We start from the raw sequence: 27,926 nt of genomic DNA, 5'->3' as shown, positions 1-27,926 counted from the left end.
GCATTAAGCATAGCAAAGTCATAGCAATATTAATCTCAGAACATAGTGGATACTAGGGATCAAACCCTAACAAAACTAACTCGATTACATGATAAGTCTCATCCAAGCCATCACCGTCCAACAAACCTATGATGGAATTACTCACGCACGGCGGTGAGCATTATGAAATTGGTGATGGAGGATGGTTGATGATGACGACGGCGACGGATTTCCCTCTCCGGAGCCCCGAGCGGACTCCAGATCAGCCCTACCAAGAGAGTTCAGGGCCTGACGGCGGCTCCGTATCGTAAAACATGATGAATCTTTCTTCCTTTATTTTTTTCTCCCCGAAAGTAAATATATAGAATTAGGGTTGAGGTCGGAGAAGTTCCAGGGGCCCACGAGGTAGGGGGGCGCGCCCAGGGGGGCAGGCCCGCCCCCATCCTCATGGCTAGGGTGTGGGCCCCCTGGTCTTGATATTTTGTCAGTATTTTTTATTATTTTCAAAAAGACGCTCCATGAAGTTTCAGGTCATTCCGAAAACTTTTGTTTCTACACATAAATAACACAATGACAATTCTGATGAAAACAGCGTCAGTCCGGGTTAGTTCCATTCACATCATGCAAGTTAGAGTCAAAAATAAAAGCAAACGTGTTTGAAAAAGTAGATACGACGAAGACGTATCAGACCCAAGGCCGAACTGTTGTATGACTTGGGTCGGGACCAGAGGTCGTTTTAGATGCGTGATTGTACTTTGATTGAGTAATGCAAGAATTATTTCCGCAAAAGAAAAATCATTGCAACACAATTGGTAATCCAAGATCTATTGTACCATGATATGAGTTCGAAGCACGGGAACAACATTGGATGATCCCAGATGCAATTTCTGTTGAATGTAGCGCATCCACCGCGCCCAAACGTTGACGCCAGCCCGGTTTACGTAAAGGCTATAGGGTTGGCGTATTCTGCTGTCGCCTCCCGTATAAACCCTACATCTCCAGCAATGGCGGGAACCCCAATTCCACATCCCCCGTTCCCCGCCTTTCCGCCTCTCCAGTCCCCATCCCCTCTCTCTCCCATCCTCTCCGGCGATGAGCTCGGTCGGGCGCGGCGGCAAGCGACGGGCGGGGCCTCCCGCAGCCCCATCCCCGCTGGCGGCGAAGCGGGCCCAGCCCATGCCGCCTGGCGCCCCACAGCCGCCTCCACCGGCTGCCGCGGCGGCGGCGGAGGAGGATATGATGGACGAGGACGTTTTCCTGGACGAGACTATCCTCGCGGAGGACGAGGCGGCGCTGCTGCTGCTCGACCGCGACGAGGCCCTCGCCTCCCGTCTTTCCAGGTGGAAGCGCCCCGCCCTCCCCGCCGACCTCGTCTCCGGTTGCTCCCGCTCCGTCGGTACGGCCCCATTCCCATGCCCGCCCGTCTTCCATCCCGAGCCTGGTTAGTTCAGCCTGCGTGGAAGGTGTAACTCGGGGCAGATCGAGTATTTTGCTCTTAAGCAACTGCCAATTGGCTAGGGGTTTGGTGTTCTTTGGTCCACAATGCCGCTTTAACCGAATTCATCTTGTTGATGCCTGGACTCGGGGACCTCTGGGATTTTGCGCATACAGCTTGTCGATTCAGTGCAGTTTAGGCTTAATCAACTTCCACATTTTGGTTGATGTGTCGATTGGATTAGTGAACACTAATAACTTTTTTGTTGTTGTCGTGGGAAATGGACCTTTTGAGTGTGCCAGGTGAACTGTGAAGATGTGCTTTGAAAAATAAATGCTTTGCACTGGATGCGTGGGAGGCGATTGAATGTAAGCCTGTAACCGGTGCATTGCAGATTGTGAGATTATATGCAAAAGTCAAATGGAGTTATTTCTGGTCTGGAATTAGCAAAGCTTTTGTATTCAAAGAGGCATCAAATCCTTCCCTGTCTTGGCTGTACTTCTCACATTTCTGCTCGCAGTCTGGGTGGTGTCGTTGGGTCTCAGAATCACTATTATTTTGGATAGATACACGTAACTGCACGTTTGCATAATTGTTGATTTGTTTTCTAGTTCGTACAGACAATATAAAATTTAAAGCTCATGAATTGGGTTCTGAAGTGTCCCTCTCTCTTATGAAGGTCCATGAACCTCCATACAGTCTGCACACTGTATGATTTTATAACATGTTAATTACATGGGGGACACAAAGAGGAAATGCCGCATCCACCGATTGCAAAATAAAATAAAAGTTTTAGGCTGTGCTCTGGAAGGATTGTTTGTTATAGCACTAATAGTTGCTAGCCGTTTTGTTAATCTAAATTGGATAAAGCTTTATGCTAGATATACAGCTTCATCTTATTATTGATGTTGTTCCCTTCTGTTTGATTTTCCAGCTTTTCAGCAGCTGGATATAGATTATGTTATTGGTGAGAGCCACAAAGAGTTTCTGCCCAACTCTTCTGGTCCTGCGGCTATAATCAGGATTTTTGGTGTCACCAGAGAAGGTTATATGTTTCTGTGTTCATATGATTATTCTTCATCATGCGGCTTGTGCTGACGTGTGATACTATCTTATTATGTTCTCAGGTCACAGTGTGTGCTGTCAGGTGCATGGGTTTGAACCATATTTCTACATCAGCTGCCCGCCTGGAATGAGCCCTGATGATATTTCAGGCTTCAAACAAACACTAGAGGTTTCTACTTCTATCCTATTTTAAGTTGGCCCTTCTGCTCAATGAAGGAACTTCGGAAGTACATTCTTTCCTTATACCACTCTTCACAATGGCTTACAGGCGAGGATGAAGGAATCAAATAGGAATAGCAGTGTGCAAAGATTTGTGAAGAGTGTTGAGCTTCTGCAGAAGCAGACAATTATGCATTACCAGCCAAATAAATCTCAGTCCTTCCTCAAGATAGTAGTTGCCCTACCTACAATGGTTGCTAGCTGTCGTGGTCAGTGGTAGTTTAAGAAAAGTACACTTATTTTCCTTTGTTGTCAATTGGCCTCGTTACCTCTATTTTCAATGAATAACCTTTAAGTCTAAAGAAGACTTTCATTTGCTTGCCTGCTAATTATTGTGTGAATCTTTTATCTTTACTTTGTACCCACCTTCTTTGACTTTTCTGCATCTGTGGCTAGCATCATCATCGCATTTTATGGCTTACCAAAATTGACATATTTTGTGTGTGCATTATAGGCATCCTTGAAAGGGGCATAACGATTGGCAGTCTTGGTTCAAAGAGTTTCGTGACATATGAAAGCAACATTCTCTTTGCCCTTCGCTTTATGATTGACTGCAACATTGTTGGTGGCAATTGGATTGAACTTCCTGCTGGGAAGTATAGAAAAGCAACTCGCGTCATGTCCTATTGCCAGCTAGAGTTGGATTGCCTGTATCCTCCATAGTGAATTTAATGCCTCCATCCTTATTTCTAAATCATGATATTGTTCATTCGGTCATTCCTTAAGTCAACCAACAGATATTCAGATTTGGTAAGCCATGCTCCTGAAGGGGAATACTCTAAGATGGCCCCCTTTCGCATATTAAGTTTTGACATCGAATGTGCTGGTCGCAAAGGACACTTCCCAGAACCAACTCATGATCCGGTTATTCAGGTTTGTTTCATTATTGTCGTATTTTGATAAGCCACTACATTTAATTTCCGATGTGAATGCCTTTATGTGCATATTATCTTGACATGCTTCCTTGGATTGAAATAGATTGCTAATTTGCTCACGCTTCAAGGCGAAGCCCAGCCTTTTGTACGGAATGTCATGACTCTTAAATCATGTTCTCCCATTGTCGGAGTGGATGTAATGTCATTTGACACAGAGCGAGATATTCTACTTGCTTGGAGGGTGAGTGTTGCCTCATTCTGAGTTAACAGTGTCAGTTTTTTTTGCGATCTATGATTGTATACAGATATAACCTGTATCCATGGTGAAAAAACATGTTTTTTTGTTGGTTTCTTTATATATACAGTTTGCTTTTTTTTCTTCATATTACACTCTTCCAAAGTCAAATACATCATCTGATGGCAGACAAGTAACTTTATTGATATCAGCCCTGTTCTGCTTTGGTATTTTGCAGGATTTAATACGCGAGGCAGATCCTGATATTATAATTGGATACAATATCTGCAAATTTGATCTGCCATATCTTATTGACGTACATAAACTTTTGTAAAGTTTGAATGCTCTTACTCATTGCCCAACCTGGCAATTTTCTATCTCTTAGTATATGGTTTCACATATTTGCAGAGAGCTGAAGTTCTCAAGATAGTGGAGTTTCCACTACTTGGTCGAATCAGAAATAGCCGTGTCCGTGTCCGTGATACCACCTTCAACTCAAGGTTATTTTTTTGAGTGCTAGTCTTTGTGCATTTTATATTTGTTCGCTGTAGTCCATGTTAGTTTGCCCATAGTGCACTGTAGACCACTAAGTAGTATTCATTATCATTTGTGTTTGCCCATTATGGTCAAATAGCTGTGCAATTCTCCAAATTCTCCAAGTTCTGTTTGGTTATTTCCAGCGAGCCACTATGTTGCTGTTTCCTTTATTTTTAACTTGTGTGCCTACATATGCAGTCCATGTTTGATTGATTCCAGTGATGCATAATTTCTGATTTCAGATTTAGCTGAAATTATGCTGATCATGCTAATTTAATGCAAATGATGTCTGATTAATCCTTGTTTCAGTGCCATCTAATAAGTTTTAGCATTGCCATTCTCAGATATTTTATCCACAGTTTTTCTGCGTTCATATTTACGGGGTCATCCATAGATATCCTCTGTATTTTTTCTGGGGTCTATAATGGAGAAAATTCCTTATTTGACACTCTTAAAATCTGGTTCCTTATTTAACACTGGAAAAGTTTTTCTTCCCTATTTGACACTAGTCCTAAATTTTATTCCCTATACGACACTTCCGTTCATTTTGAGCCTAAACGACACCTGAAAAGACGATTTTGCCCCTCATGCGGTATGTGTGTGCGCGCGTGTGTGCTGTTGCGTGTGTGGGTGCACGCGCACAGGTGTACTGCTGCACGTGTGTTTGCTACTGCGTGTGTACGTGTGTGCGCGCGCGTGTGTGTGTTGTTGCGTGCCTATGTGCTGCCTGCGTGTGTGCTGCTGCTACTGCGTGTGTGTGTATGTGTGTGTGTGCTGCGTGCGTGTGTGTTGATGCGTGTGTGTGCGTGTGCATGTGTGTTGCTGCGTGTGTGTGCACGCCTATATAGGTGCACGCACGCGTGCATGTTGTTGCGTGTGTGTGCGCGTGCGTGTGTGTTGGTGCATGTGTATGTGTTGCTGCATGTGTGCTCCTGCCCTCGCATTGATGCTGCGTGTGCGCGCTATTGCCCCCCCCCCCCCCCCCCCCACACACACACACATACCACATGAGGGGCAAAAGAGTCTTTTCAGATGCCATTTAGGCTCAAAATGGACGGAAATGTCATATAGGGAATAAAATTTAGAACTTGTGTCAAATAGGGAAGAAAACTTTCCAGTGTCAAATAAGGAAGCAGATTTTAAGATAGTGCCAAATAAGAAATTTTCTCTCTATAATGGGCTTTCTACAATGCAGTCTTTGAGGAGTAAACATTCGGTTTGCTGTTTATATGCTATTCTTTGCAATGAAGGATAGTTAGGGAAATACCATGATATCATGGACTTCACTATGCTTTGTAATTTTGTACCCTGCCTTAATTGTTGCGTGCTAATGCTATAAGATTTTATGACCCTGCAAGGTGCAATAGCATATATTTTACTAAGACGTTTTGGAAGTTTAAATTGAACTGCCAAAATGTCTTATATTTAGGAACAGAGGGTGTAAAACTCAAGAACTTGCTAGTAGTATTCACATGAAAAAATTATTGATGGCGTGTTCGTTACTCTTATCCAGGCAATATGGTATGCGTGAAAGTAAAGATGTAACTGTTGAGGGAAGGGTACAATTTGATCTTCTGCAGGTTGTGATCTACTGTTTTACACAACTAGACCAGTAGTTTTCATTACTTTTAGTTACATGACAGTATCTCATCTTCTCTTTATCCTTCCTTTCTGCATGTGGGCAGGCTATGCAAAGGGATTACAAGCTGAGTTCTTATTCATTGAACTCTGTATCTGCACATTTTCTAGGGGAGCAAGTAAGTCCAACCATTTTAAGTGGCCTTGGTTGCTGTCAGCGCACCCCTAAGTATTGTATTCACTCATATTCATGCCGTTATTATTTAAACTCTCGTTGTGTTATGGGCTAAAATGGTATCCATGCCCATACAAGGGTGCATGACGCAAGTCCCATCTGTTCATTAGTACTGACGGAATCAAACAGATTAGAATTTGGGGAAGAGTTATGCTCTTAGAAAAGGAGGTTGGTTTAGTCAGGGGAATCAAGATAAAAGTTTATTAAGAAGCGAAGATCCTATTCCTGTGGGACAAGCTAAGTCACTTATATAAAGGTCTACTATGTAATTATTTGCATTACACAATGAAATAATTAGAAGTTCTCTAAGTCTCAGAGCCTTTCTAACACATCAGGGACGAGGCCTACAAGTTGTCGAGGACCTTTGACTCTTAACCTACCAAATTATTCCGTCGTGAACCAAGGTCCAGAACACTTCGGACTGGAACTCAGTTTGACTTCACTAAAATAATTCCAAAGTGTGCTAATTGCCTAATTTGATGCAAATGGCTATGTAGTATCGATTTAATACTCTTTTCTTCTTATTGTTCTGATATTAGATTTTCATGCGCAGAAAGAGGACGTTCATCATTCAATCATATCTGATCTTCAAAATGGAAACTCAGAGACACGAAGGCGTCTTGCAGTTTATTGCTTGAAGGTCAGCCTAATTGTTCTTTGAGTCATCTGCTAATAAACTGCTGAAATGTGCTTATGAAGTAGCTGGTTTAGTTATGGGCATTTTGTTCTACATTTCTGATTGGGCTTTGAGATTTTCCTTTTTTTCTTCTCAAATAATGTCCTTGTAGGTTCTCAGAAGGATTTGGACTAATTTGGTCCAACTTAATAGTTATATATTGCTCTTACACTTCTCATCATAAGATATGTACCTAGTGGTCTGTAGTGCATGCTTTCAACATCATCATTAGTCTGAGATTGCAATTTTATGATTCACCGATGTCATTTTCTAAACACATTAGTTGTTTGGGAGGCAATATTATTTATTACCCTTGACATAGATGTCAAGAATGAAACAAGATAAATTTGAATCGGGACAACATACATATTAATATATTCTGTTTGTCTAATAATCTCTTTCACTTGAAGACTTATGTTGCAGCTTGCATTATGTATACTTAAGAAATTTCCCCAAATTATGTTACTGTCTGATGAATGAACAATTCAATGTTTGAAAAACAATTGCAATACATGGAAACATTTGCTCCTTATCTCTGGCCAGTAGGTCTGCCGGTATCTTAGTTGTAAGCTAGGATGATACTTGTGCAAACTGACCTATAAAATTTGTACCTTTGAGTTGATCACTAGCCTTTCCTCGAAGTGTGTTCCCAACATGCTCTTTTCCATTTCTGTACACACAGGATGCTTATCTTCCACAAAGACTGTTAGATAAATTGATGTACATCTACAACTACGTAGAGATGGCGAGGGTCACAGGAGTTCCCATTTCTTTTCTGCTCTCGAGGGGACAGAGCATTAAGGTGACAACAACATCAAATTCTGCCAATAGATATATTCCACTCTAGCATTCTAACAGGAATTTCAATATGGTCTTCAGGTCCTCTCACAGTTACTGAGGAAAGCAAAACAGAGAAACCTTGTTATACCAAACATAAAGGGCCAAAGTTCTGGGCAAGATACCTTTGAGGGTGCAACTGTAAGTCGATTGGCATGATCTGCATTTTCCAACCTCATTGTTTTTTTTGTCATGATGCAGTAGCAGCTATTACACTTACTACATATCTATTTATCACGCCATAAAAACATCATACTGCACATTATGACCCTTTGAATTTCTTGCCTTGACCGTATAGATATTGTTATGTGAGATAAGGATATTTCCCATACTGACAACTAGGTTATCACCACCAATGCAAAAAACTACTGTGGATCATGCATAATGCATCTTGATTGCTTACCATGAACACATATTTGTGTATACCAACTCTCTTTCCACCTGGGAAGTAAGGAAGCATTCAGCAATAATTTTTACTTCTCCATTTTCTAAACTGATCATGCAATGAAAAACATCGTTCTTTTTGTTCTTTTTTCCGTTTTATTGTCCAATGATTCTTGTTTTCTGTAATCTGTCTCACCCTTCAATTTAGGTTTTGGAGGCAAGGGCTGGATTTTATGAGAAGCCCATTGCAACTTTGGACTTTGCTTCTCTGTATCCATCCATCATGATGGCCCATAACCTATGCTACTGCACTTTGGTAAACATAATTCTTTTAATTGCTATGCCAATATCTGAAAAAAAAACAATGCTGTCTGAAAATTGGGTTAATGTGTATTCAAATGGGTTTTAAGGTTCCCCCTGAGGATGTCCGTAAACTCAACTTGCCTCCAGAAAGCCTCTACAAAACCCCATCTGGTGAAATATTTGTGAAACCAAAGTTGCAAAAGGTAATTCTTTCCCGGCACTTAACTCTTCTAGCAATTCCGTGGAAAAAGTGATGATTATGTGCATTGACCGAGGCTGGGGGTACCATTTCTCTGTTCTATTTTTTTATATACCTTTTGCTTCCTGGCATGGTAAATGATCTTCGTGACAGAAACAGTGTTTCCTAACCAATATTATATCTCCAATATCAGGGTATACTTCCTGAAATCCTTGAAGAACTGTTGGCTGCTCGGAAAAGAGCAAAAGCAGATTTGAAGGTATATTTCTCCCATGTTATTACAGTGAGAAAATTATAGTCAAGACTCTTTAGATTTATAAATGCTAAACATTGTGCATTACATGTCTTCAATCCTATATTATAATCACCAGTAACCTTTTCAGGAAGCAAAGGACCCATTCGAAAGAGCGGTTCTTGATGGTCGTCAGCTTGCCCTAAAAGTACTTAAATATCTATTTCCTAACACTCTCGCCCCCCTCAAACAGTGGTACATAAAACGCGACTCCTTGAATCTTGACATTGTTTAATGGGTCTATTTCAGATAAGTGCAAATTCAGTTTATGGTTTTACTGGTGCTACTGTTGGTCAATTGCCCTGTTTAGAGATTTCTTCAAGTGTTACGAGCTACGGTGAGCATGAATTCTTCGCTTAATATAGTGCACGTGTACATTTCATAGTACCCTGAAACATTCAAGAACATGTTGAATTGTGTGGTACTGAAGGATTTTTATTCTACAGGTAGACAGATGATTGAGCACACAAAGAAGCTTGTTGAAGATAAATTCACAACACTTGGAGGCTATGAGCATAATGCAGAGGTGTACTATCAGTTACCATATCCTGTGTTTGTATAAGCTTGCAATATTTCATGTTAACTTGTCTGCTCTACATTAGCAAGTTGTCAAGCCTTCAGTTACCCATTTCCATCTGATATGGCAGATATGAATCCATGAGGCATTCTATATCAGATTCGTACCGACAACTTCTATCAGCATACTCAGTTACTTAGCATTTACTAACCTGTGAATCTGTCCATCTCAACGGGACATGGTGGCAAATCCTTCCTACAAAGGAGTGTCAAAACTACACAATGTTAGTTTTATCTTTGTTAAGCTTCATGCACTAGCAGACACAATTAAAAGTCCGAACTCATGGAAAGGGCTAGGCAATCCACATATACACTTCAGCATCCCCTCTCATGTGTGACGCGGGAAGTCAACATGTGAATAGACTCAGAGGTATGGCTCAAGAGGCCTACGTGGGCACAGGGGTCAAGAACAATCTTTCAATAAATTGCGACAGCCAGGACTTGAACTCAAGGCCTTAGGCTCTGATACCATGTTAAGCTTCATCCACTAGCCAACACAACCAAAAGTCTGAACTCATGGAAAGGAGCAATCCACATACACACTTCAATAGATATCAGCACAATGTTGGCTCAGAACTATTTGTAATGTCCCTGCAAAGCTAGCAGTTTTGTGAAGCTTCACTAGAGTTTCAATGACATGTGGGACCTGGACCCACATGGTATTCTCACAGCTGGTACCATTTTTCCAAAATGCAACTTTCCAGTGTCATGTTTGTGATTTCCCCCAAATCTTATATGCAAGTAGCAACCGCAGGACCTTGTTCATGTGACATCTTGCTTCCATGCATTCAATTAGTTTGCAGGCTAGATATCAGCATAATAATCACTTTCGATCTGTATGCAAGCTTCTTTTTCCTGCTTTAGTCTATATGCACTTGGTTAGTCTATTTGTTGGGATTTTCACACTTTTCAATCATGTTCTGATGGTTGACGCAAATTCTTTTGGACATTCCAGGTGATTTATGGAGATACTGATTCTGTGATGGTACAGTTTGGCGTTTCTACAGTCGAGGACGCAATGAAATTGGGAAGAGAAGCTGCAGAGTATATTAGTGGAACATTTATTAAGGTGACTACAGATACTCTTGTCATTACTTGGTATTGTAACATTGTTTTGAGGGAAAACAGTGGGAAATATCACACTCTATAACTTTATATCAATAAGAACCGGAGTTTGGAGATACATAAGTAAAGCAACAATAACAACAACAAAGCCCTGTCAAGTTGGGGTAGGCTAGAGTTGAAACCCATAAGATCTTGAAACCTAGTCATGGTTCTGGCACGTGGATAGCTAACTTCCACTCACCTATCCATGGCTAGTTCTTTGGTGATATTCCAGTCCTTCAGGTCTCTCTTACGGACTCCTCCATGCCAAGTTTGGTCTACCCTTACCTCTCTAGACAATATCAGCACACTTTAATTTTCTGCTATGCACCTGCGCTTCTGGAGGCCTGTGTTGTATATGCCCAATCCATCTCAGACGATGTTGGACAAGCTTCTCTTCAATTGGTGCAACCCCAACTCTATCACGTATGTCATCATTCTGGACCCGGTCCTTGTGTTGCCTGTGCTTTGCAATGGGAGCATACATATTTTAGTGGTTTAACACAAATACACAATCATGTCTCCTCATGCACATCATACAGTATTGTCGCCCAATATCATATTTTTGTTATAATTAACAAATGCCGACGTAGCGTGATTGCGAGGATTGCGAGGAGAAGAAGGAAGCCACGGGGGCCTGGGCCGTGGACAGCTCGAGCCACAATGTGGTTGCGTGGAGGAGAGCGGTGGCAAGCAGGAGTGATCCCCTTTTCCCGGCGCCACCAGCATCAGCTAGGCGTGCCTCATCTGCTCGGACCAGCGTGTCCCTGATGAGGATATACCTTGGCAACACCGATCCTGACATTCAGGAGGCCCCAGGGCGAATTTTGAACAATACGCATACCTCTTATAGTAAAACAAAATTATTCCGTCTTTTGTATCTATGCCACAAAAATGTTTATGATAAGTTCTATACATTGCCACATAATAACTTTCAATAGATTCAACAATTTCAGGAGAACATTTTTAATTCTAAACCAAATAAAATTTCTGAAATAAGAGATGAAAGAAGAAATTAAAATGTTGGCTAATCTTTAAATCTCGAAGAAAAATGCATGCCTGACATGGTCACACATGGAAAATAAATCACCGAATATAGATCCATCGTACGTGCATCATAAATCAAAGAAGAGAAAACACGGTATAAAAATTAAGAAGTGTGGGAAAATAATGCCAGAATTGATGGCTTGCCATGAACTCCACAGATTGTGTGCACCTGACATCAGTTCGGATGGCTCGCACAAGAAAAATATCAATAAGAAGTAATAGATGAAGAAAATCCACTATGAAATAAATAAATTAAATGTTGAGTCAAAGGAACCATTGCAAAGGCTATATCTATTGATTAGCCCTTTGCTTGAGGAACAGGATTGCTCTAAAAGAGGTGCTTGAAGAAATGTAACAGAAGTAAAGAAAGGTAGCAGCAGTATTTTCTTTTTTGACTGCAAGGAAAAAGGAAAAAGTTGAGAGAAGAAAAAGGAAATTAAAGAATTCTTTTGAGGGTATAAAGATAAGGACAGGAGAGAGCCATATCATGTTAATAGGTTGGGCCTTCTGGCTTGTTCAGTTTCTTTACTGCATGTATATAGATGGGCCTATGTGCTCACAGACGAGCGGGCACGCACTGCCAAAAACCCTGGAAAACTGGACACAACAAAATCGGTGGGAAGTGTAGAGGATGGACGGACGGAACGGGTGACATGGGGAGAGGCTGACGAAAAGAAGATGTACGACGGAGCGTTAAGTTCTTTGTTGATAGGAGATATAAGTATCTCTATAACATGGATAGTATGTACCCTGTGACGTTCATCCTAGTCTCTAGTGTCCTTCCCTCATAGCCACAAGCCTGTTCACCCTCTAAGGTGACTTGTATCTTTCAATCCGATCAGGACTTGGAGATGTGTGTAAGGAGCATTTCTGTACTAATTCTACTTGTATTGAAGGTCTGTCGGAAAAGATAAATCCAACCAATTAATCAAGCAGTTGGCGATCTCATCAGAAGCAAAGTAAAAAAGTAGAAGGAACTGGGGCATTGAAAGGATCAGGGGCTACATTTTCTTTAGCATGATATTCATTTTTAGGGCCAGATCCGAGGTTTGTAAGAGGGTTCAAGCGGGGTTGTGAGAGAGCCATAATCTATGTTGTGCTAAGGAATTTGTGGCTAGCCTCACTCTCATCTCTTGTTATTGTTTCATCACCATTAATTTGGTTCTCTCTACGAGGCTCATCTACTTTGTTCTTGGTAGCTGCATGCTTGTTCGATATCTCAAAATATCAGATCAGATCCTGTTAACTGCTTCACATTAGATCAGTGTCATAATATAACATGTTTGTTCCTGTAATAAATCCTAGCTGAATTTAAGTCCTTGCCAACTATCCAATTTTGTTAAACTAATAAAAAAAAAGGACAGACCCAGTGCATAGAAGCTCCCACACAAGGTGGGGTCTGGGGAGGGATTATAGGAACCTAGTCTTACCCCTGCAAAGTGCAATGCAGAGAGGCTGGTTCGAACCCAGGACCTCTTGGCACAAGTGGGGAGGACTTCACCAATTTTGTTAAACTAATAACTTTCAATTTTATTATTTGTTGATTTTTACATCTGTTGTGCAGCCCATCAAGCTAGAGTTTGAGAAAGTTTACTTTCCATACCTACTGATCAGCAAGAAGAGATATGCTGGTTTGTACTGGACAAATCCTGAGAAATTTGACAAAATGGACACAAAAGGTATTTATTGCATTATAGTTGTTGTCATCCTACTTTCCTGCTTTAACATGTATTCTTCTACCTTTGCATACAGGTATTGAAACAGTTCGAAGGGACAACTGTTTATTGGTAAAGAACCTGGTGACTGAGTGCCTTCATAAAATACTAGTGGACCGAGATGTTCCTGGTGCAGTCCAATATGTCAAGAATACCATATCTGATCTATTAATGAACCGTGTGGACTTGTCACTTCTGGTTATAACAAAGGTGAATTAGTATGCAATTCATCCATAAAGATCACTAAAGCTTGAAATCCTCTGGTTACTCACAATGGCTCTGATCTGCAGGGTTTGACAAAAACAGGAGAAGACTATGCTGTAAAAGCCGCCCATGTGGAGCTTGCTGAGAGGATGCGGAAGGTACTGACACTTGATATTTTTCCTAAATGGTGCTTATCTTTGTTCATTCCTTGTGGAGATTGGAGGCATGTGACTGGCATAACTCTGATTCTTTTGAGCAGAGGGATGCTGCTACTGCACCAACTGTTGGCGACCGGGTTCCTTATGTTATAATAAAAGCAGCAAAAGGGGCAAAGGTAACTCATATGTATTTGCTGTTGTAGAGTCGTATATTTCTTCTGTTATACGTAGCTGTGTTGATACATTTGTCTTTCTACATACAGGCATATGAGAAGTCAGAAGATCCAATTTACGTTCTGGATAATAACATTCCAATAGATCCTCAGTACTACCTTGAGAACCAAATTAGCAAAGTTTGTCCAGAACACCCTTCTTTACATTCAAAACCTATTTTTTTTCCCACTTCTCATGAAGTATGAATTTTTTATTGTCAGCCACTGTTGAGAATATTCGAACCAATTCTGAAGAACGCGAGCAGAGAACTGCTTCATGGAAGTCATACCAGAGCTGTTTCAATCTCAACTCCTTCAAATAGCGGGATAATGAAATTTGCAAAGAAACAACTGACTTGCCTCGGATGCAAAGCAGTTATAAGGTAATTCTCCTACAATGTTGCAAAAAAATATGCACTCTATTTTCCTTCTGTTGGAACTGTGAGCATTTGCTTCCCAGTATTTAATTCTGCAGTGCAGATGCCGTACTTTAAAATGACCTTGCATTATAATATTCCTATTCCAGCAGTAAAACCATAATTTTACTCCCTTTGCTGTAATGAATGACCCAGTCTTCTAATCGACCCATTGTCACCCTGCAGTGGTCCCAACCAAACACTTTGCTCACATTGCAAGGGAAGGGAAGCAGAGTTATACTACAAAACAGTAGCAAATGGTAGGATCTCAATCCTCTGAAATGTTTCTCAAATTTTGTAAAAGGTATTACTGTCAACAAGCGTCCGATGACTGACTGGTTTACCTTAAACACCCACAGTTTCTGATCTGGAGATGCTCTTTGGGAAGCTATGGACGCAGTGCCAGGAGTGCCAAGGCTCCCTACACCAGGACGTTCTGTGCACCAGGTTTGCCCATCAAAATTTGTTCATCAGCATGCTCCAATCTTTGAACTTGAACCAAAAGCTTAAGACTCCTGTCGGTGTCATCATTGTAGTCGGGACTGCCCTATTTTCTACCGGCGGAGGAAGGCACAGAAGGACATGGCTGAAGCTAGGGTGCAGCTTGATCGTTGGGACTTCTGAGTCCTCTCAATGCTCTGAGAACTTCCATTTTTCTCCCTCCGCCAACTTGTGAGGGTGTTATCGCGAATGACTCGCTGCCGCTAAGATCACGTGATTGCATCATGATGCATGATGGGCCAGGGCTATGGTGAAAGATCGGTAGCGCTTGCTCTGAGTTCGAATGGGGTTTGAGGTTGGCTTGTTGTAGTTAATGCGCGTGTCTGCTTAGTTTGTAGCCAGTATAACCTTGACAGATGGTTGATTGCTGCCTCCCTAATTGTGCCGGACTGCTGATGCGTAAGTAGAAGTTGAGTTGGTCAGAATTTTATGTAGCAATGTCTATCGGCATGTTTTTGTAATTTGTCCTGCTCAATTATATTTGAGAAAATATTAAAAAAAATCATTTGTGTGTTCTACGCTATTCATGATTTTTTGTATACGTTCACATGCTTTAAAGCGACTTTAATGCGCAGGAGTTTTTCATTTGTTTGGTAAACTTGGAGAGTTCCTTGAATTGTTGACCCTATAAAATCATGATTGTGTTGGGAGTTTTGGGGACATGCATGCAGAGCTGGGCTAGGTGGCAAAATTTCTGTGTTTGGACCCTTTTGGCGAAGTTTAGTCGGATCTGACCCTTGCCTACCGCGAGGCCCTGTGCGGTAAGTTAATGGCAGCCGCTGTCAACCAATTGTATCGGGGCATCGGGGCTGACGTTGCTTAACGGCACTACCGCCAGGGTGGACGGTGGTAGGGTAGCTAAAGCTACCGCCACCCTTTGCGGCGGTAAGGTGTGCTAAGCCTTGCGTGTGCGCTAGGGTTTTGTAACAGAAAGTTGATGATTTTTTACGGTAGGGTTTTAGACCTTACCGCCAGGGGGGGTCTGGTGGTAGGGTCCCCTATAACGGGAAATCACAAAGATTTTGCGGTAGGCTGTGAGAACCTATCGCCGCAGTCCCTTGCGGTAGGATCCTCGGTCACTTATTTTTTAGAAGATCTTGATCATTTCAATTATAAATATGAATGATAGTTCAACACAGCAACAAATAGTGTTTGCAAAACAAAATATGATGATCTCACACATTATAGGTAGCAAATCGACAACACCAAATAAGTAGGTAGCAGATCGACATATAAAATAGGTTCAACATAGTAAATAGGTAGCAAATCGACAACACCAAGTAGTTTGATATAGCAAACAAGTTCTAGTTCACAACTAGTTTAACTAAGCGAGTTCAACACGACCATATCACTTGTTCCTCCCCCTCCCTCGGCGGTACACTCCTCGTTTTTCTTCGAGCGGGTTTCATCCGGCTTCTTCGTGCGATAAGGATGCTCTTTCTAAAGCGGGGATGGACTCTTCCAATCCTTCTTCGGCTGACTCCCCCTCTTGTCTTGGGTTGGATGAGTCGGTGGAGATCCGTCATCATCGTCGTACTCCTCCTCATCACCTCCTTCCTTGGGCTTGCTTCTCATCCTCTTCTTCCTCGTCATCTTCTCCCTCTTCCTCCTCAACAATGCGAGACGACGAGGCGGCATGGCTAGAGGAAGCTCCACTGGCGTGGCTCGATGAAGCTTCGCCGGCATGACTCGATGAAGCGATGGCACGCATCGACCCTCCATGAACAGGAACATGGACATCAGCCGCACTAGCGCACCCAAGCATGCCCACTATCTTACGCGGGTCATGAACTTATGCAATAACAAACAACCAAGAACATAATATAGATCAACTTTAGGGTTACAATTAAACTATAATATGGCTAGGAGGTTCGATGTTACCTTCACCGTTTCCCTTAGCTTGCTGTTAGATTCCACGGTCCCGGGGTCATAACCCAGCATGTCCGAGCAATAATTTTTTTTTTCTGTTAAGCTCCGAAGCTTGTGTAAGCATCATTTGTAAGTCAATGACACTGACTAAAGCAGTTTTCATCCAACCGTTGAGAGCTCAAAACAATACAGAGCACAACTTACCACTATGTTTATCAGGGTTGCATACTCCCTGAATTCACCTTTGAGCTCTCTAAGGCTGTCACGATAGGCTTCATCCTCGGAGTCATCCTCCTCCAATGATGCGATATCCGCTGACGTCCACTGTGGCCTCAGGCGCACACGATACTTCACGCCATCGCCATACCACTTCATGTGTTCATTGTACGCGTCCCAGTTAATCGCTCTCCTCTCACCGTCGTTGCGATACCTCCTCTTGTCCCACACTTTCACGTGGTCCATGAGCTTGTGCCCCCTAGTCTGTGATCGACTGACAATTCTTTCTACTCTTTCGGCAAGGCATAAGAAACAATAGAACATAAATAATCATGATAACGTCAAACAGAACAAAAACATGGCAATAGAGAACAATGCCCTCACCAGTGAAGGTTGAAGCCACCGGTGTCGGTGGGGCATGCCGGTGGGGTATTTTGTAACATACCAAATTGCGTGGCCACACGCTGTGCTAAGTGACACTCGACGGCGTACACACATATCATAGGCACAATGCACCGCCAGGCAAGCCTGTCCTCGTAGCACATCGCGTTGAGCTCGAACCCCCATTGTCGGTCGTGGTACGACCACCAGTTGACCTACAAAAAGATTGGTAGGAACCATGAAAGTGGGTACAAAATGATTGGTAAGCTAGTTGGTATACCTCGTAAGATGTCAGGTTATCCAGCTCGTTGGTGAAGACCTTGTACAACACACTGGACTTGCCTGTGTAGACCTTCACCTTGTCCCAAGCGTACGTGGCGGTCGGGTATCGAGCCATGTCGCCTTCTTCGCCATACTCCGTCCATGGACGTCGGGTATCTTTCTCAGGATGGCCCACCGGCAACCGCTCCCACATCCAGATAGAGAGGGTCCAGACAAATCCGCACATGCCGGACTTCTCTTCCGTCCTCTGCATTGCGTTGTCAATCTACAAACACCAATTCAAGATTAGATGACACAATTCAAAACACATACATAAATCCACAAACTAATATTGAGCTATCTCTCTTACTGAGCGGTATAGGTACGCGAGGCCGGGGGACCCCCAGCTGTACCCTGCATCCCAGTTGGCCAGGAAGTCCAGATACATCCATAGGGCGGTGTCCCCCGAGCAGTCTAAAAACACGACCTCCGTCAGAAGGTACCACAAGTAGGCCCTCGAGTATTGCTCCACGGTCCGCGTATCGGCATCTTCCAGGCATATGGCCTAGTTGTTCTGGATCCACATGAGTGGTACACCGAATGTTTGGTTATCTCGGATGGCGGGGTAGTCGCCAATGAGGCTGGTGACCCTATGCTGCAAGTTGTTTTTGTCCACTCGCCCAGTGAGAGCCTGTCCCTGGATCGGTAGGGCCGTGATCATGGTGAAGTCCTCGAGTGTCACCATCATCTCACCACATGGGAGATGGAAACTATGCATCTTGGGGCGGCACCGGTCGACCAATGTTGTGAGAGCTGAGTGGACGGCATTGGCGACTTTCACTTGAACTAAAGGCCGAAACCTAGCAGCCGTGCTCTCATGAAGTACGGAGTGTAGCGTTTGCCATACTGCATCTAGAATGGCCTTGGTGTGGCCCCTCATCCGCAATGGGGGTAGCATCTGCCAAAATGTAAACGGAAATAGACAGTGACTTCATTTCTCATAATAACCAATTTTTGGTGCAACAACTTGATCATGGTTATTACTACTCCATTCTCGATAAAATGGGTGCGATGACCGTTGTCGAACGCATGGTCAAGCATGGTGTACGTAGTGCCGATGGTGGGCGCAAGGGGGGCCTCCTGATTTTTTTGCAAATGAATCATGCCATATTCAACCAACATGCATCATATCATATTAGTCAATTCTAGCATATTCAACTTACATCAATCAATAAATATATCATAAAAGATATAATCAACAATGGAATATGCAAATGAATCATGTTAGTCAAACTAAAAACCTAGTTACTATATCAATGCGAATGAATCATATTTAATCAAACTAAAAATCGTATTGAATCAACAATATATATATATATATATATATATATATATATATATATATATATCACATTAACCAATCATATTCAACCACATCAATCATATTCAATCACATCAAACATCAATGAACAATTCAACAACAAAAAAAATATGAACATGAACTAGGGTTCATGTTGATACTATATAGAAACATGAATTAGGATTCATCTACTAGATGAAATATGGTTCTATCAAATTCAATTATATTCCACCACATCAAACATCAATGAACAATTCAAAAAATATATTTATGAACATGAACTAGGGTTCATGTTGATACTATATAGAAACATGAACTAGGGTCCATCTACTAGATGAAATAGGGTTCTATCATATTCAACCACATCAAACATCATATTACTCATAACAAAACAAACCTAAAAACAATAGAAATCAAAATCTAGTAGATGAAATAGGGTTTATCTTGTGCCAAATAATGCATCGAATCGAAATCTTTTTAATTAAAACAAATTGGAGGGATTGAGAGAGCTTACTTTTCTCGTTTCAGAGCCATCTCGATCCGCAAAAATGATGGAGAAACGAAGAAGATCAGAGGGAGGGGGGAGTGGAGGGGATGAGAGAGGAGTTGCTCTCTATTCTTGCGGCGCGGCGCGACACATGGGAGAAGATGGGGGTTGGGGTTCGTGGGTGGGCCCGGCGACCCGACCCCACGGATTTATAACTATTGGGCAGCTATCGCAAAGGTATTTGGCAGTAGGGTTGTGATACGTCTCCATCGTATCTACTTTTGCAAACTCTTTTGCCCTTGTTTTGGACTCTAATTTGCATGATTTGAATGGAACTAACCCGGACTGACGCTATTTTCAGCAGAATTGCCTTGGTGTTATTTTTGTGCAGAAATAAAAGTTCTCGGAATGACCTAAAACTCCACAAAGAATATTTTTGGAATAAATAAAAATATTGGTGAAAGAATCAACCAGAGGGGACCCACCGACTATCCACAAGGGTGGAGGGCGCGCCCCCTGCCTTGTGGGTCCCCTGGACCTCCACTGACCTCAACTCCAACTCCATATATTCACGTTCGGGGAGAAAAAAAAATCAGAGAGAAGGATTCATCGTGTTTTATGATACAGAGCCACCGCCACCTCCTGTTCTTCATCGGGAGGGCAGATCTAGAGTCTGTTCAGGGCTCCAGAGAGCGAAATCCATCGCCATCATCATCACCAACCTTCCTCCATCACCAATTTCATGATGCTCACCATCGTGCGTGAGTAATTCCGTCGTAGCCTTGCTGGACGGTGATGGGTTGGATGAGATTTATCATGTAATCGAGTTAGTTTTGTTAGGGTTTGATCCCTAGTATCCACTATGTTCTGAGATTGATGTTGCTATGACTTTGCTATGCTTAATGCTTGTCACTAGGGCCAGAGTGCCATGATTTATGATCTGAACCTATTATGTTTTCATGAATATATTTGTGTTCTTGATCCTATCTTGCAAGTTGTAGACACCTATTACGAGTTATGATCTGCATGCCCCAAGGTGACAATAATTGGGATTCTTTCCGGTGATTACCGTAGTTTGAGGAGTTCATGTATTCACTAAGTGCTAATGCTTTGGTCCGGTTCTCTATTAAAAGGAGGCCTTAATATCCCTTAGTTTCCATTAGGTACCCGTTGCCACGGGAGGGTAGAACAAAAAATGTCATGCAAGTTCTTTTCCATAAGCATGTATGACTATATTCGGAATACATGCCTACATTATATTGATGAATTGGAGCTAGTTCTGTGTCACCCTAGGTTATAACTGTTGCATGATGAATGCCATCCAACATAATTATCCATCATTGATCCATTGCCTACGAGCTTTACACATATCGATCTTTGCTATGTTACTTTGCAATTGCCACTGTTACAATTGCTACAAAACTGCTACTGTTAGTTTTGCCACTGTTACCATTACTTCCACACTAATTTGCTACTAAATACTTTGGTGCAGATATTAAGTCTTTCAGGTGTGGTTGAACCGACAACTCAACTGCTAATACTTGAGAATATTATTTGGCTCCCCTTGTGTCAAATCAATAAATTTGGGTTGAATACTCTACCCTCAAAAACTGTTGTGATCCCCTATACTTGTGGGTTATCAAGACCTTTTTCCGGCGCCGTTGCCAGGAAACATAGCTCTATTCTCTGAGTCACTTGGGATTTATATCTGTTGGTCACTATGAGGAATTTTAAAGATACTAGAACCAAGATCTATCCCTCTACTATGAGGGGAGGTAAGGAACTGCCATCTAGCTCTGCACTTGATTCACCTTTTGTTTTGAGTAAGCTTGCGACACCTACACCTGCTATTGATTCTGACATGTCGCATGTTATTGATGATGCTACTTCTACTATGAATGATGCTTATGATGCTATTACTTTGCTTGATAAAACTGTGCCACTGGGTGAATTACTTGATGAACATCTTGCTAGAGTTAGAACTATTGATTATGCTGAAGATGATGATATTTCTGAAACCGATGAAATATTGAAACTGGAAACTTTGAAACACCTGATAAGACTAGCTCTCCTAGATATGAACTTCATGTTATGCCTGAGGGTTATGTTATGGATGGAGAGGTAGCTAGGGACTTTCTTGCTTGTAAGGATAGAGATGATCTTAAGAAATTATTATGCAAGTGGAAAGAAAAGTCTTTGAATGCTAGAATGCGATATGATCCTAAGTTTGCTACTTCACCTATCTTTGTTACTGATAAAGATTATGAATTCTCTATCGATCCTGAGTTAATTACCTTGGCTGAATCTGATCCTTTCCATGGTTATGAATCTGAAACTATTGTGGCACATCTTACTAAATTGAATGATATAGCCACCCTATTTGCTCATGAGGAAATTTTTTGCTATTACTATATTCTTAAATTGTTTCCTTTCTCGTTAAAGGGTGATGCTAAGTTATGGTTTAATTCTCTTGCTCCTAGTTGTGTGCGCAGTCCCCAGGATATGATTTACATCTTCTCTGAAAAATATTTCCATGCTCATAAGAAACAAGCTGCTTTAAAGGAAATATTTAACTTTATGCAATTTGAAGAAGAGAGTCTCCCACAAGCTTGGGGGAGGCTTCTCCAATTACTTAATGCTTTGCCTCATCATCCTATCAAGAAAAATGAAATACTTGATATCTTTTATAATGGACTAACCAATGCTTCTAGGGACCACCTAGATAGTTGGGCTGGTTGTGTTTTCAGCGAACGAACTGTTAAGCAAGCTGAATTGCTAAGGAATAATATATTGAGTAATGATTGGACACTTCCTTAACCAACTCCTAAGCCAAATCTGAAGAAAAGAGGTATTCTATTTCTCAGTCTTGGAGATATGCAAGAGGCAAAGAAATCAATGAAAGAAAAATGTATTAAAGTTGAAGATGTTAAGAATTTACCGCCTATTGAAGAAATACATGGTCTTGATAACCCGACACAGGTAGTAGAGGTAAATTCTCTCTATAGATTTGATGAAGGTGATATTCCTCATAATAAGTCTGCTAGTCAATGCTTGGATGAGTTTGATAATTTTATTGTTAAACAACTAAATTTCAATGCTTATGTTAGTAGACAATTGAAACGTAATGCTTACATGCTTGACTGCTTGGGTGATTATATGAGTAGAACTGTTAATGATCTTAAGCTTATTAGTAAGCATGCTTCCATGGTTAAAACTCAAGAAGAACAAGTACTTAAGGCACATGATGATTTGCTCAATCAGATGAATAGTTAGAACAATGATAATGTTGTTAGAGTTATGACTAGAGGTGGTAAAATGAATCAGGAACCTTTGTATCCCGAGGGCCATCCTAAGAGAGTTGAGCAAGATTCTCAGAGAATTAACACTGATGCACCTAGACCTCCTAGTAATAAAAACAAAAAGAAAACTGGTTGGACTTTGCATGCTTCTAGTGAACCTGTTATAGACACACCTGAGAATCCCAATGATATTTCTATTTCTGATGCCGAGACAGAATCTGGTGATGAACATGAACCTAGTGATAATGTTAATGATGAAGTTCATGTTAATGCTCAACCTAGTAATGACAATGATGTGGAGGTAGAACCTGCTGTTGATCTTGATAACCCACAACCAAAGAATCAACGTTATGATAAGAGAGACTTCATTGCTAGAAAACATGGTAAAGAAAGAGAACCATGGGTTCAGAAACCCATGCCCTTTCCTCCTAAACCATCCAAGAAAAAGGATGATGGGGATTTTGAGCGCTTTGCTGAAATGATTAGACCTATCTTTTTTTTGCGTATGCATTTGAATAATATTCTGAAAATGTCTCCTTAGCAAAGTTGTCGGAGTATTCTTGCGTCAGTCGGCAGGGGATACCGCGAGTCGACAGATGCCACCGGGTGGCTTGAGGTGAGGGCAAGACTGCTGTGGAATATCCGGGGATGGGTATGCGAGTAGCACGCGCTAGTTTACCCACGTTCGGGGCTCTCTGGAGAGATAATACCCCTACTCCCTCATGTCTGTATATATGTGGAGTACATCGCAGTACAAAGCGCTCCTGGGGCTGTATTCGACTGAGAGCAGTAGCAATGAGCTAGCTAACTAGTGTGTGGCATGGTGGCCGTGGCCTCTGGCCGAATGAGTGTGTGCGTGAGTCGCTCTGTGGATGGATGGATATGTGCCCATATATATAGGCTTGTGGGGTAGCTTACTTCCTAAGCTAGGTAGTGGCATGGGGGGCAAGTGGGCATGGGGGTGGCTTGAGATGTAAGCTACAATGAGTAGCTTACATCTCAAGCTATGGGTAGCTTGGGAGCTAAGCTATGCTTGTCCCCTGGGGCATTTTATAAATCAATACCCAGGGACAAGGTACACTGTAGATGACGTCGCGGTACGGCTGTCTTGTCAGTGTCGGGTTGATGCAGCGACTGACTTTGGGCAGCCGGTTGGTTGGCGCAGTCGGCCCGGGCAGTCGGACAGGGGGCCTTCTGGGGCGGCCTGAGCAGTCAGACTGAGGGGCTTTGCTAGTCCCGATGTCTTGAAATATTGTCTCGCCGTCTTCGGAGTACCCGTGGTCAATTACTCCGACAGTAGTCTCCGAGCCTCCGGGCAACTTGGCAAAGTTGGGCGGAGGTTTTTTAGCGGGTGTTGATGTAGAAGATGTCGATGACGACCGGTTGCGGGCTGCAGCCGGCGTGGCTTGCTTCCGGCGGGGGCACGCAAGCGCACCCGCTGGGTGTAGCCTTCGAGCCTCCGGGCAACTTGAAAAAGTTGGGTGGAGGCTTTTCATGGTTGTTGGTGTAGACGATGGCGTCGAGGGGCCGGTTGCAGCAGGCGGCGGGCGTGCAACAGGCGCGACATGTTTCGAGTGGGGGCGCACAAGCGCACCCGCTGGGTGTAGCCTCCGAGCCTCCGGGCAACTTTGGAAAGTTGGGCAGAGGGTCTTGTTGTTGACGATGAAGCCGACGGTAACGTCGAGGGTGACGGGCGCGGACACGAAGTCCGTCGGCTGGTGCTGTCGAGTGCGGACGCGGGGTCCGCCGACTTAGGCTGTCGGGCGCGGACGCGGGTTCCGCCGACGGAGGCTGTCGGGCGCGAACGCGGCGTCCACCGACTGATGCTGTCGGGCACGGACGCAGAGTCCGCCGACTGATGTTGTTGGGCGCGGACACGGAGTCCGCCGACTGATGCTGTCAGGAGCGGACGCGGCGTCCGCCAACTAGTGGTGTCGGGCACGGACGCGGGGTTCGCCGACTGATGTTGTCGGGCGCGGATGCGGTGTCCGCCGACTGATGTTGTCGGGCGTGGACGCGAAGTCCGCCGACTGATGTTGTCGATGACAGCCGGCTGCGGGCTGCAGCCGGCGCGGCTTGCTTCTAGTGGGGGCACGCCAGCACACCCGCTGGGTGTAGCCTCCGAGACTCCGAGCGAGGAGGGGGGGGGGTTCCCCCTGGAAATGATCATGCAAAAGATGAAGTTTGTCCACGCAGATATACCAAATGTTTGCTTTTAGCATTGCAAGTTTTATGCGAAGGGTGCCGACTCGGTTTCGTTCGAGCCCCCTTCAACCTTTTTCATGTCCCCTTCGCTCTTTGGCTTGTGCTCTCGCTTAATTAGCTGGACAACCGCTCTGTGGTCTGTGGCTGAGAGTGGGCCGCGGAGTGAAGCGCACAATACTCAGACTCTGGGAGAAGATTCGACCGAGCAGATACTCATAAAGCAAACGGCCGGGTCGCGTGGACCGTTTTTTCTCCCGAGACGTTTTTCATGTGGGTGGCCTCCAGCGTTTGCTCTTGCTAGCCGGACAGCCGCTCCGCGGTCTGTACCTAAGAGTGAGCCTTTGGTATCGTGCACGCTACTAAGCCGTCCGTGGGAACGAACGTCTCAGGCCAAGCGGCCAGCCCTGGGCCAGCTCTGGCTGGCGCCGGGGCGAACAGTAGTGCAACTATAATAAAATGCAGAGATAGCCCCTCGAGCATTGCTCGAGGTTATCCGTGTTTGCGCGGTGCAAAAATATGCGGGTGAGGAGCTCACATTGGTTTTCGTGTAGGCGAGGCAGAAGTCGTCGGAGACAGCCGGCGCGTCTCAGCGCTTGCGGAGTGCACTGGCGCACCCGCTGGGTGAAGCCTTCGAGCCTCCCGGTGCTCGAAGTGGGTCCCGGCTGGTCGGGTCCGACCGAACGGGCGTCGAGGCGGACGGGCGGCTGGGCTGGAGGCGGTCGAGCCGGCCTGGCACAGCCGGCAGTGCAGGTCGCGGCCGATCGTCTGAGTAGCGAAGCAGGCGGACGGGCCAGCCGGATGTTTTGTCTTTTCTCTGGCCGACTACTTCTTTTTCACTGGCTGTTGGCAGCCGGACGCTTCTTTTTCTCGTGAGCCGGCTGTGGGCAGCCAGACGTACATTTTTTTAGCACCCGATCGCTGAATTTTCTCAGTCGACATCTCTTTCTTTTCTTTCTTTTTGCTCGCACAGCCGAACCGAAGCACACGAAGCGGGAGGTGCAGCCAGCGACGGGGGCTCGGGTAGCTGTAGTAGAGGCGGGGTGCACGGGTCGGAGCGGTGCGCGGGCGACCGGCTGCGCGTGCTCGGAGCCAGGTGGCCAGGCGAGGCGGAGCTGGCGTGGGGGACCGGAGGCCGGGTCGACGCTGGGTGATATTCTCACGGGGGGGGGGGGTTGCGGGAAGGAGCCACAACGAGAAGCTGGAGCGGCCGGGCCGAGATGTGGCACGCGGACGCGCGGGAGACGGCAATGTTGCGGTGGTGGTGACGAAGAGGGCGATGCCGACAGCGAGGACGCGCCGTCCCGCGCGGCCGCTCCGGGGGCGGGTCGATGTCAAGCCCCCAAGCGCTACCGGAGAGACGGCACGACGCCGCGACGATGATGACGAAGATGGTCTTGCCCGGACCGCGGTTCCAGCGGCAGCTCACCCCATGGTGGGCGCTAACAGTTGGAGTATTCTCGCGTCAGTCGGCAGGGGATACCGCGAGTCGGCAGATGCCACATGATGGCTTGAGGTGAGGGCAAGACTGTTGTGGAATATCCGGGGACGGGTATGCGAGTAGCACGCGCTAATTTAGCCAGGTTTGGGGCTCTCGAGAGAGATAATACCCCTACTCCTGCATGTCTGTATATATGTGGAGTACATCGCAGTACAGAGTGCTCCTGGAGCTGTATTGGACTGAGAGCAGTAGCAATGAGCTAGCTAGCGTGTGGCATGGTGGCCGTGGCCTCTGGCCGAATGAGTGTGCGTGAGTCGCCCAGTGGATGGATGGATATGTGCCCATATATATAGGCTTGGGGTAGCTTACTTCCTAAGCTAGGTAGTGGCATGGTGTCGGGACCCCGATTCCAAGTCACATCGATCTAGCCGGTACCACCTTATATCACTTTGCGGCCTCACGCACGGTATTCCCCACGGGTGTCGTCTTACCCTGGCCCGGGACCGTTTGCGCCTATTGGCTCACGTATATGATTGTGTCATTAGCATCCATATGACAGAGAACCCGGGCCGACATGGCTAGTCGTGAACCCAAAGCGGCACTAACCTATGGGGACAGGCATCCATGATTCACATCGAGCATGTCGGTCAACAGCGTGTGAATTCGGGCTGTAGCACTGGCTACCAGGACTCCGGATATCACCGCGTGACATTTCCCCGAAGGGACAGACACAGGAACAAAGTGAAACACATGCCGGCCAGTCGAGTGTCCTGAGTAGTAGTGCTGGGCTAGCAGGACTCCGGTGAACCGGGCTGTAGCGGACTACTATGGCTCAAGGAAGCACTAGACTACATTTCCCCATATGTGAGGCTGCCAAGGATAAACAATAGATTGTCGGATCCCACACATAGCAATACACGTCACACGTACACATCACATGCAAGTATGTGTTGTACAACATGGCATCACAACAAAATGCAACTCATATAGATAAAGGCCCAGAAGAGCCACATAGCATTAATACAAACAGGGGTCACATGACCCATCATTCAGAGCATACAAGCAACGGAAGCATTACATGTCTGAGTACAGACAACTACAAAAGAAAAAGGCTAAGAAACCTGACTATCTACAAGTCCCTCCAAGGTACAAGATCGTAGCTCAGGTAACAAGCTACTCGTCGAAGTCCAAACGGTACTACTAGTGAGATAGACGTCTCACCTGCAAAACATAAATAAAGCAAACGTGAGTACAAAGGTACTCAGCAAGACTTACATTAGATCCTATCATACATGCATTTGTATCAAGAAGGTAATGTGGGATTTAGTTGCAGCAAGCCAGCTTTGACTCAGTGGCTATCCTGTTCTACGACAATGAGAAACTTCTTTGAGATGAGGCAGCGCACACGAGTCCACTAATCACCACATCAAAACACTACTATGGATCCATCCTCGTCTCCTGACGAGAAGGCCATCCATAGCACTCACACTTGTCTTGAGCATTTTAGAGTATCCACTTTAAGTTGTCTATGTACCACGTAAGCATCCAAGAAGTCCATAACCGCGGACCCGGCTATTCGAATAGATCATGTTAACCCTGCAGGGGTGTACTTCTTCACACACGCTCTC

The 27,926-nt window shown here is 44.3% G+C and overlaps 1 protein-coding gene across 2 annotated transcripts; it reads left to right on the top strand.

Moving 5' to 3' along the window:
* Positions 1-995: 995 nt before the first annotated feature.
* LOC123086692 (DNA polymerase delta catalytic subunit) lies at positions 996-15,380 on the top strand. Of its 2 annotated transcripts, XM_044508470.1 has the most exons (30): positions 996-1,375; positions 2,349-2,459; positions 2,542-2,648; positions 2,748-2,907; positions 3,153-3,348; positions 3,436-3,571; positions 3,677-3,814; positions 4,047-4,124; positions 4,217-4,308; positions 5,859-5,925; positions 6,031-6,102; positions 6,712-6,798; positions 7,517-7,636; positions 7,714-7,812; positions 8,264-8,371; positions 8,466-8,561; positions 8,751-8,816; positions 8,941-8,997; positions 9,099-9,186; positions 9,296-9,375; positions 10,381-10,494; positions 13,141-13,255; positions 13,329-13,501; positions 13,582-13,653; positions 13,755-13,829; positions 13,917-14,006; positions 14,088-14,248; positions 14,468-14,541; positions 14,641-14,728; positions 14,818-15,380. In XM_044508470.1, exons 1-30 carry the CDS (start codon positions 1,072-1,074, stop codon positions 14,903-14,905), a joined length of 3,312 nt encoding a protein of 1,103 aa, XP_044364405.1. In that variant the 5' UTR covers positions 996-1,071; the 3' UTR covers positions 14,906-15,380. The 2 variants fall into 2 exon arrangements, with proteins under 2 accessions (XP_044364405.1, XP_044364406.1); XM_044508471.1 differs by lacking the exons at positions 13,141-13,255; positions 13,329-13,501; positions 13,582-13,653; ... (4 more) ...; positions 14,641-14,728; positions 14,818-15,380 and adding an exon at positions 11,123-11,984.
* Positions 15,381-27,926: the final 12,546 nt, after the last annotated feature.

The sequence above is a fragment of the Triticum aestivum genome, chromosome 4A, assembly GCF_018294505.1.
Source record: "Triticum aestivum cultivar Chinese Spring chromosome 4A, IWGSC CS RefSeq v2.1, whole genome shotgun sequence".
Lineage (NCBI taxonomy): Eukaryota > Viridiplantae > Streptophyta > Magnoliopsida > Poales > Poaceae > Triticum > Triticum aestivum.
Note: the sequence above shows the minus strand (reverse complement) of the source record. Positions and strands in the feature narration are given on the sequence as shown.